The sequence below is a fragment of the Zootoca vivipara genome, chromosome 14, assembly GCF_963506605.1.
Source record: "Zootoca vivipara chromosome 14, rZooViv1.1, whole genome shotgun sequence".
Lineage (NCBI taxonomy): Eukaryota > Metazoa > Chordata > Lepidosauria > Squamata > Lacertidae > Zootoca > Zootoca vivipara.
In genome coordinates, this window is record NC_083289.1 from 49081714 (window position 1) to 49092710 (window position 10997).

At 47.6% G+C, this 10997-nt stretch overlaps 1 protein-coding gene across 4 annotated transcripts in view; it reads right to left on the bottom strand.

Annotated features, from left to right (window-relative positions):
- MPRIP (myosin phosphatase Rho interacting protein) overlaps window positions 1–8021 on the bottom strand; it is a 149823-nt gene extending 141802 nt beyond the window's left edge. For 2 of the 4 annotated variants that reach the window (XM_035131560.2, XM_035131561.2), the window contains exon 1: window positions 6556–8011. In XM_035131560.2, the coding sequence (XP_034987451.2) occupies window positions 6556–6675 (120 nt within the window). In that variant the 5' untranslated portion in view covers window positions 6676–8011. Of the gene's footprint in view, window positions 1–6555 lie in introns of all 4 variants that reach the window. The other 2 variants (XM_035131554.2, XM_035131559.2) reach the window with 2 other exon arrangements.
- Window positions 8022–10997: the final 2976 nt, after the last annotated feature.

A 10997-nucleotide genomic window follows, 5' to 3' on the forward strand; every position in this document is an offset into this window, starting at 1 on the left:
AAATGCTGCCAATCCTCTTTTGCAAAAAACAACAACAGAAAACAAAAGGAGCTCGCATTGCAGCGGCACTACTTTTCTGGAGGGATCAGACCTGCTGCTGTTGGGAGCGAAGGAGACAGCCGTTTACAGGAAGGGCCTGCAACACATCAGGTATCTTGCCACACGCTGGTGCTTCCTCAAGAATTCAAGGAGCATAAGAAATCCCTGCCTAATGCTTTTCCTCCTGCTACCCAAGAATGGAGCTCGCCAGACTGCTGGCCCAGCAAGAACACACCACCGTTCCCCGACCTGGTGCCCGCAATATGCCGGGGTTGCCAAATGTATGGGGGCCTCCTGATGTTCTTGGGCTCCCAACTTCCATCGCACCAGGTCGTACGGTCAACAGCCAGGGATGGGGAATTATTATGGGATATGAAAACCACTGAGCCTAGGGCTTGCCGATCAGAAGGTCGGCGGTTCATATCCCCGCGACGGGGTGAACTCCCGTTGCTTGGTCCCAGCTCCTGCCAACCTAGCAGTTCGAAAGCACGTCAAAGTGCAAGTAGATAAATAGGAATCGCTACAGCAGGAAGGTAAACGGCGTTTCCATGTGCTGCTCTGGTTTGCCAGAAGCGGCTTTGTCATGCTGGCCACATGACCTGGAAGCTGTACGCCGGCTCCCTTGGCCAATAACGCGAGATGAGTGCGCAACCCCAGAGTCGGTCACGACTGGACCTAATGGTCAGGGGTCCCTTTACCTATGTATAAAAGAAAAAGGAAGGAAGGAAGGAAGGAAGGAAGGAAGGAAGGAAGGAAGGAAGGAAGGAAGGAAGGAAGGAAGGAAGGAATTGTCTAGAATTAGGTACTATTTAATTTCCTTGCCTTTGCTAGAATCTGTATAACTGATCTACAGATCACAGAATCTGGAACTAGGCAAACCACTGTGATCACAGAGCGGTTAAGAAAATTATGGGACACTATATTGCTGATTAAACCAACTTATTGTTCTGGAAGCCATTTAAGAAGACAAACAGATAGCCTGGGAAAATGGTTTTGTTTATTAATTTTTCAGATAACAAATTTCGAGATGAAATCAAGCCTTGAGGTTTTTCTCCCTATGCTGCGACATTAATTTAGGTTTTTATTTCTGTTTCCATATCAAAACATTTTTTTTAATTTGTGGCTTTCATTAGAGCTGAAACCCGTACAGTGTTTGTAAATGCTTACACTTCTTTGAAGTGTATAATAGCCCCTTTTTTTGTACAAACAAGTATTTAAGGGGGGGAGTTTTATTGAACCGCGTGTTGTGTTTTTCATCCTCCTGAATGGTTTATGCTTTTTAATTATAGTAATGTGCTCTGGGGGCCCTGTAACGAAGGGACATAAAACTGCATGTATCTTCCTATATGCATAAAAACGGAAGGCTGTCATCGCACAGCCCCCATTGGAGGATTAGCAGTGCTGCATCACAATCCTGGATTTGCATGATGTCGGGATGGGGTTGGTGGGATATACAACCTAAGTGGTTGTGGCATGGAAGTGGGTTAATGTGGGTTAATGGCAGGGAGGTTAGAGGGTGGAGCAAGCAGGGACACAAACCCTAGTAAATAAATAAAAGTGCTGATTAAGTCATGACAGTGCAATTTGCAGCTCAGCAATCACACACCCCTCTGCTTAAAGGCGGGACTAACAAACCTCCTATACAGTGGTACCTTGGTTCTCAAACTTAATTTGTTCCAAAACCGAAGCGTTCCAAAACCAAGGCGCGCTTTCCCATAGATAGTAATGCAAAATGGATTAATCCGTTCCAGACTTTTTTTAAAAAAAACAACATACCCCTAAAACAGCAATTTAACATGAAATTTACTATCTAACGAGACAATTGATGCATAAAATGAAAGCAATAAACAATGTACTGTATCTGAAGAAGTGTGCATGCACACGAAAGCTCATACCAATGACAAACTTAGTTGGTCTCTAATGTGCTACTGGAAGGATTATTTTTATTTTGTTTCAATGTACTGCCGTCACACAATTAATTAATCCATCTATCCATCAGTAGCTGACCTGGGTTCTACACAGTCACAAAAACAAAACGCAAAATAAATAGCAAAAACAGACAGACCTCAGCGTAACTCTCAAATCGGAAGTGTAACACTCAAAACGGAAGTGTGGCACTCACAAAGTATTGTGAGAACTGTAGTTTCTTAAGGGTGCTCTGAACTGTAGCTCTGTGGCAGGTAAACTGCAGGATTCTTTTGGGGGGGGGAGCCATGCTTTTAAATGCATGGTGTGGATGTGATCTCTGGGTAGAGAGCTGCAAATTTCGGATTAAAGAAGAGAATTTTAATATTAATCACATGCTCAATCAAAGCATTTGTCTGCAGGATCAGAACTGGGTCTGCAAGCCTTTCACAGTGGTCAGAGGGTTGGGAGACCAGGGTTCAAATCCCCTCTTGGCCATGAAGCTCGCTGGGTGACCTTGGGGGGTCAGTCACTGTGTCTCTCAGCCTAACCTACCTCGCAGGGTTGTTGTAAGGACAACAAGGGGAGAGCGTTCTTGGGAGAAAAAGGCAGGATGTAAATGCAATCAAAAACACAACTAGGGTTATACCAAAAGGTTCCTTCTACCTCCTACTAGTGGAAAGACTCTTATGATCAGAGGAAGAAAGATTCCCGCTTTCGCTCCTAGTTTTCTCCTAAGCATTTGCAGGGGGTTGGACTAGATGACCCTCAGGACCCCTTCCAGCTCTATGATTCTGTGATTTCAGCAGCCAAACTTTAGAGGTTAAGGCCCTTTCAGCTGTTGTTATGGTTAAACAACCAAGATTCAGAAACACCTGTCCATCTTCTGCAACCCAAACACAGATTATGCAATAGAATATCCAAGAGAACTCTCAACCCATTGAACGCAGGACCCGCAGGAATCAGCGGTGCCCGCAGGAAGGCAAGCAAGCAGCGGCTCCTTGCTGTAGAGTTGAGCTTACAACCTGTGGTGAGAAGGACATTGTCTGTAGCATCTGACCAGGGAAGGGACAACCTGGCCTGCCGCAGAGCCAGATATTTCTAAGGATCAGCTCCCAATTTGGTAGCAGGAGAAACACACCCTGCAGATTGATCAAAGGTGAACAAGGAGGCCCATGGTCATCAGAAGCACCCCCCATGCAATCAGCGCCAACTTATAAAAGTGGATTTATGGGCTGAAATCAGGGCAGGAAAGAATAGAATGTGAACTCTGTGCTAAAATTGCTCCCAAACCATCATTTCCTGATCACTTGGAATTTTTAAAGCAATTCTGCATTCAGGTTCGTAGGGAATCGCCTCGGTAGACAGACCCAAGATAGAATCACAGACTTGTAGAATTGGAAGGAACCACGAGGGCCATCTAGTCTGACCCCATGTAGTGCAGGAATCTTTTGCACAACGAGGGGCTTGAGATTAAGGGTATCATGCTCCGCCAACTGAACTATCCCATCTGTTCCAGCCTTCTGTTTCCACTCAGATGCCCCCAGGAAACTCAGCCAGCAAAGCTTTCTTCCCAGCGCATGGCATAACACCCTCCTCGAAAAACGGGAGGCTCTGTTTTGCTTATTCAGCCCCAAACTGGGAAACTTCCATCAGGCCTATGCTGGCTGGGGCTGATGGACGTCACTAGCCCCAATGCAACTGGAAGGCACTGGGTCCCATTCCCCACCCTGGAAGAAAGGGGCAGCTGCTTTCGCACCCTGTTTATGGGGCTCCCAGAGGCACCCAGACCTGCTAATATTGCAACTGTGGCATCAAACTACAGGATGACCATTGTCCTGACCCAAAAACAAGGTAGCATGGTAAATTACCACGCTTTCGGCGGGTGTTTTTTTTCTTGCAAACCAAACCAAATCAAACCAAACCCCCGCCCCGTAATCATCAGCGAAACGAAACAGGCACTGAACACAACAGAAACAAACCAGCTGGGTTCCTAAGGAGCTCTCGGTTGAGCGAAGTGCAGTCGCAAAAATGCAGAAACTGGTTTTTTATTATTATTTTTTTTAAAAAAAGACCATCCAGAAAAACACAAAAACGGCCTACTTTTCACACCAGACAGATGATGTTGAGGTGGCCAGCTTATGTCAGGGCGGTACCACTTCAGAATCATTTCAAGGGAGGGCACTTGGGGTGCATAGCTGCCCATGGAGTCTTTTTCTCGGCACCCTCACCTGCTGAAATGAGGCAGGAAGGAAGCATTCCACTGTAGTCAACACAATAGAGCACAACGTGTGCTTGGCTGCCGCGTGGGAAGGGGCGGCACGATAGGTGTGCAAACACGCCCACCGGACCCAAGAGATTGGTGCGCGCGCGCACACACCCCAATCTTGCTATTCTACGTACATTACTTTGGGGTGTGTGGGTTTTCAATTGAGAGGTGCACAGAGTTGCGTCCAACCACGTGGCACGCCCCCAACTCAAAATTCAAAGGGGTGCAGTTCCAGAAACAGGGTGATCAGAACCACCCTGAGACCTGCAGGTACAGGGCAGCATGCAAATTTAATTAATTGTCGTCGTCACCATCATCTCACCTGAGCGGCCCAGGCCAGGGTTGCTACCTTACCAAGCAATACCCTAATCTTAAGAAGCAGGCAGGGTACGTGTGTGTTTATTTACTGAACACATACATATCCCAACTTCTTCTCCAGTGACTGGCTTACGGGGTCACCCAGTGAGCTTCATGGCCGAGTGGGGATTCAAACCCAGGTCTCTCTCAGGTCCTAGAATCATAGAGTTGGAAGAGACCACAAGGGCCATCCAGTCCAACCCCCTGCCAAGCAGGAAACACCATCAAAGCATTCTTGATATATGCCTGTCAAGCCTCTGCTTAAAGACCTCCAAAGAAGGAGACTCCACCACACTCCTTGGTAGCAAATTCCACCGCTGAACAGCTCTTACTGTCAGGAAGTTCTTCCTAATGTCCTAGTAGTCCAAGTCTTAACCACTGCACCACATTGGCTCTCCAGGAACTAAAGCAGGAGGGTTCTTTGAATCCTGCCTTTCAAAAATGCTCCCATTTGATTCCCCACCCCCTCTGTATTATGCTGGATCTAATGTGTTTATTGTCATGAGGTGCTTTTGAGTTTCACTTTGTTTTTTAAAAAGGCAACAAATAAGTTTGATATAAATAATAAGTAAAACTCCCTCCCTTGAACAAGAGAGTGATACTATATCCCTTTTCAGCAAAACAAATGCAGTTATTTATCTGTCGGGCTCTCTTTTCTTTTTTTAAATGGATGGCGAGAGAGAAATTAGCCACATCACAAATTTGCTCCGCGATTCACACTAAACAGCAAGGAGGAGAGAAAAGCAGAAGTTGCAAAGAACCAGAAAGCAGCTGCTGTTGCTTGAAGCACCGCTGGCCAAGCCCTGAGCCCCTCCAGGCTTTGTGCAAACACTTCTGATCAGTTATATGAGCTTGTACAAGTTGCTCAGAGAAATACATTTTTTCCATATTAGCTTGCAGATTACATTATCTCTCTCTGTGCGTGCGTGTGTGTGTGCCCCCCTCCCCCTCCCAGCTCTGCAATATGACTGATCTCATTTCCATAATAGGATTGTAACCATGGATGTCAGAAGTAGTGTGGAATGAGGAGGGGGAGGGTGGGAACAGAAGCAACCGATTGTTTGATCATCAGCCCAGGCAGGGAGGGGTGTGCTTCACCCGCACCCCCTCCCACCACTAGGTCCTGGGTGCAAATACAGACTATCGTGTTTATCAACAGCAGGCTGAACAGGAGTGTGTGTTTTAAAGACATGCTTCTGCACCGCACTTGAATTCAATGGTCCCAGATTCTGCCATTTACACCTACACAACTTTTTTAAAAAAAATTGCAAGGACAAATTTACAAAGGGTTTACCTAAAAAATAAAAATAAATAGCCTCTACCAGACGCCCGGCTCTGCCTGCCTTTCGGAAACTTCCCTGTTTGGTATTTTAAAGTTATAACCCTCAAGGCGGCGGGTGCGGGGTGGGGAGAGAAATGCTTGCAGCAAGAGCTGGTGCCCTGGTTAGCAACCCAGAGGCCTTGCAATCCAGATGGGTGGCGCATAGATGTTAAAATTCCCTTCTGCGGGCTAACAATTCCAGTCAGAAAGCTTAATAGATTAGGAAGAGAAGAGAAACCCGTTTTTGATTCCACCCCCACTCCCCCAAAATAAAAAAAAATCATTATTTTTTTACGTAAATGATTCAGAAGGTGTTGACATCACAAAGTGTTTATGTTGTGCGTGTGTCTCGGTTATGAGGTCACACTTCTGGTCAAAGTCAAAAGGGGAGGAAAGAACAGAGAGATACATTCTTTTCCTGTTTGCAAAAGAATAAAGCAACGGTGGCCAATGGCCTTTTCAAATTACATCCTCCCTCTTCCACTACTTCAATATTATAAACAGGCAGGCAAGGCAAGGCAAGGCCTGCACCGCTGCTGTCTTTTAACAATGTGTGCAGCAGCACTCAGTAGGAGCCACCTTCAAGTACAAGAATAACTGCAAATATTGCGCTTGGAATCCACCCACTGACACCAAAACGCCCCCTTCTCAACCCACGGCTCACCTGGTTCAAATCTTCATCGTTGAGCAAGTGCGACTCGCGAGGCTTAAAACAATTCTGGCATTTGCTCTTGTTAAAAATGTTAGCTTGAAATTTCCTGCAGGGATTATCTTTAGCAGACATGGCGTTGTCTACCCAGGGAAGAAAGGAAAACAGGAGGGCGAGAACGAGGCCAGAAATCAGAGCTTCTCCTTTCCCAACTTTTGTCCGCTATTTTAAAAGAGGAATAAAGGGGAGGGACCCAAAAAACACACACAATATGCAAGCTTCGTTCTCCTTTGTATAAATATTTCTCTATGTATAAAAAAGCAGGATCCTTTTAAAAACCAAGAGTGGAAGGAAACTGACCAGGGCCAAATCCTTTTCATCTGCCTGCTAGGCCACAAACACCTCCTCGCGAGCAATCCGGAGCAACGGAGAAACTGGCTTGCAAGAACATCCCGATTTTATTTATTTTTTTCGCCAGAGGCAAACGGAACAAACAAAAAAACTGGCGTGGAGGAAATGGGAAGAGGGGAAAAATTAGGTGGCCCCGGAACAGGCTAGATAAAGCAGATCGGGGCTTGCAAACCAAACAGCTCCCCAAATCTGGATCTCTGAGGCTCCAGGAGATTGCCAGAAGAAGAGGGAGCGAGAGAGAAAAGCGGATGGAGAAGAAAAAAAGAAAAATCCCAGCTGTCAAGGCAGGTCGGCCTTCGATGGAGCAGAAACTGGGCAGATCCCGGAGAGGAGCGAGGAGCAGCAGCGGTGCGCTTTGCAAGGAGGGATGCCGAGAGCTTTGCGCGCAGACTTGCTCCTTTCCCGGTCGGCGTCCTCAGGCGCAATTTCCACGCAGGATCCCGAAGCGCGCTTGCAAAGGGCCGGCCGCCGCTTCCAGAGGGGATCCATGTTGCTGCTGCTGCCGCCGCCGCTTCATCCCCACTGCCCGGAGGAATTAATCCAGAGGGATAAATCCAGAATGTAATGTGACACCCCCTTTTTTTTAATTAGCCTTTGCAAACAAAACAAAAAACAACACCCCGAAACAGCAGCTGAGCCCAGGAAAAAAGAGCGAGAGGAGGGCGCCCGTCTCCCTCGCCAAATAATCCAACTTCTCCCCAACGCCGGGAGGCGGCGAGGCAAAGGGGGGGGGAGGCAATCCTGCCGGGCCTCAGCACCAATCCGGAACGGAGCCCGGTCCTCCCGGCGCCTTGCAAAAGGCCTTCTCGCCGTTCCAGCCGCCGCCGCCTCCCGCTCTCGGGCTGCCCATCCAAGGGGGAGGGAGGGAGGGAAGGAAGGAAGGAGGAGAAAGGAAACGCCTGGATTCCTCTCGCCCCTTTCTTCTCCTGTATTCTTCTTCTGCTGCTGCTGCTTTATGGCTTGCAGGGGGGCATTTTGCATGCAAAAGCCACCCAGCCCCGCGCTCTCTGTCGCTCTTTCCCCCAGCTTTTTCCCCCCTTCCCCTCTTTGCACCAAATGTTTGCAAGCAAAAAAAAAAAAAAAGAAGAGGAGGAGGAATTTAAAGGGGGCGGGGAGCGGGGGAGGGAATCCTCACGCGCTCTCCGGGTTTAGGGGGAGGGGCACTCCTCCTCCTCCTCCTCTTCTTCCCATTTAATTGACGTGGAGGGATATCCAATGGCAGGGCGCGAGTGGGTGCTAACAAAAGGACACGCTGCCCAATCCAGAGAGGGGGAAGAGAGGGAAGGGAAGGGAGGGGTGGGGTGTTTGGTGCGCAATGTGCAAAATGCATGCGACCCAAAAACGGAGGTGGGGTGGAATTGGAGGCTGTGCTGTCCGCCCCCCCCCTTTAAATCAGGTTTGGTGGACGCGTGCGTTTGGCATCGGTGGTGGATTCATTTGCGCTTGCCGGACGCCGGTCCTTCCCCCGCCCGATCCCATTAAAAAACAGCAGCATGATTTGGAGATTGAAAGCCCTTTTTGTAAAAAAAAAAAAAAGGGCCTCCTTCATTGTTCCTTTCCTCTTGCAAACGGCGGTTTCTTCCTTTGCAGTGAAATCGGGAAAGCCGTCAGCATTTGCAAAGCGCGCTTCTCGCGCGCCCCTTTGCGCAAACGCCACGCTGCCTGGTTTCCCTCCTCAGTCTCACCCGAACCGTCCGTTGTTTGGTTCCTTGTTTCAAAACAAGTAACAGTAGCGCAGTTGTTTGGCAGGAAGCCCGCTCGAGTTCAAGGCCGCTCGCATCCGAGGGAGCACGGGTGCGTGGTTTGCACGTCGGAAAGGGCCACGGAGGACTAAGCGCGCCCGGCATCTGCGGGGAAGCCCCAGACGCCCTTGGCGAAATAATCCCCTCTGTACAGGTAGATGCCTGGAAGTACCACAGTTCCCTGTCAAAATAAAAATAAAACATCCTTCCAGTAGCACCTTAGAGACCAACTAAGTTTGTCATAGGAGAAGTGTGCATGTACACGAAAGCTCATACCTATGACAAACTTAGTTGGTCTCTAAGGTGCTACTGGAAGGATTTTTTATTTTTATTTTGACTGCGTCAGACCAACACGGCTACCTATCTGTAAACAGTTCCCTGTGCTTGTGTCACGTGCTGAATAATAATAAATAGCAACAATACCCTTTTTTCCCCACAAGCAGGTCCTCCAGTCAGGTTACAGCAATTTCAAGCTTACAAAAACAGTTATTACATTGACAAGACCAAGGTGTGTCACTTGGTCAGAGAGGCAAATGGATGCTCTGGCTTTGTATAAAATTATCCCGAGTTTTCTCTGGAAGAAGAAACTCCATGCTGCTTAAATCTAAGGGGTATGCATTTAAATGTGTTTTTTTTAAAAAAAACAAAATCACACACACACAAAAAACACCAGAAATGATTGGAAATGTTTTGCAAGATGGAAAAATATTATTTATTCTGGATTAAGAAGTGTTCAAACATTTGTGTTGCTATTTATCAAGCATAGCGTTAACCAATAGACAAGGAAATGTCCTAAAAATGCTGATTTAAAAAATGTGTCCTCTCTCCTTGGATGTTATCTGCAATACATGTTTATGCAGAAGTAAATGTCACCAAGAAAAGTGTTTATGGACTTGAACATTTTAGGGAGCCGTTCTGTACCAAGTCCATCCAGTTAAGTAGCCCTACAGTGATCCTAAGCAGGCTTACTAGGGGTGTAAGCCCCACTGAGCACAATGGAATCAAAGAATCACAGCACTGGAAGGGACCCGGAGGGTCATCTAGTCCAACCCCCCTGTAATGCAGGAATATGCAACTGTTCCATATGGGGATCGAACCTGCAACCTTGGCGTCATCAGATGGCTTCCCTAGTATGTGTGCCCTGGATTGTACTGTAAAGATGCAAGATTTCAGCCGCTGCGTTTTGCTTACCATTTCCGTTTCTGAAACGTACAAATATTTTGTAGTAAGAAATTTTTATTTAAAAACAACCCTGAGTATGCTTGTCCCTGTTCCTGGTTTCCCTTTCCAGCCTGAGGGCCACATTCTCTGCTAGGCTGCATGCCAGGGGCCGCCTTCCAGGTGTCGGTGGGGCCAGAGGCAAAAGCAGGAGGAATAATGAATGGAATGCAAATTTCCCCTTTCTATCCTCCAACCAGGCAAGCAGGAGGCCTTGTCTGAGTCCAAGGGCACATCCCAGCCAGGCCAAAATACTCCAGGAGGGTGCAATGTGGGGCATTAAGAGGGTGTGGCTGGGGAGAGTTCTGAGGGCCGGGCAGAGAAGCCTGAAGGGCCACATTCAACTAGTGTACATTATGCAGATGTTGTTTGACGCCAACTCCCATCATTCCCTGCCCATTGGCCATGATTCCCAGGGCTGATGGGAGTTGGAGTCCAGCCTCATCTAGAGGGCTACAGGCCCCCTTTCATAGATTCATAGACTTGGAAGGAACCCCAAAGGCCATCTAGTCCAACCCTCTGCCATGCAAGAATATTTGCCCAACATGGGGCTCGAACTCATAGCCCTGAGATGAAGAATCTCATGCTCTGCCAGCTGAGCTACCCCATTACCCTTAAATCGTTGCATATGCTATATACCAGGCATAGGCAAACTCGGCCCTCCAGATGTTTGGACTATAACTCCCATCATCCCTAGCTAACAGGACCAGTGGTCAGGGATGGTGGCAATTGTAGTCTAAAAGCATATGGATTGTAGTCTAAAGTTTGCCTCTGCCTGGTATATACACTTCAAACCAAGCTTAACTGCCAATGCACTAATTGCTATCATTTCCCTCCCCTTTCTTCTCTCTCTTACTTACGCTGTGCATTTGATAGCTTTAAAGCAAGCATCCCCAAACTGCAGCCCTCCAGATGTTTTCGCCTACAAATCCCATGATCCCTAGCTAACAGGACTAGTGGTCGGGGAAGATGGGAATTGTAGTCCAAAACATCTGGAGGGACTAAGTTTGGGGGTGCCTGCTTTAAAGTATACTCTTTCCGTCAAAGAATTCTGGGAACTGTAGTTTACCCCTCACAGAGTTCCCC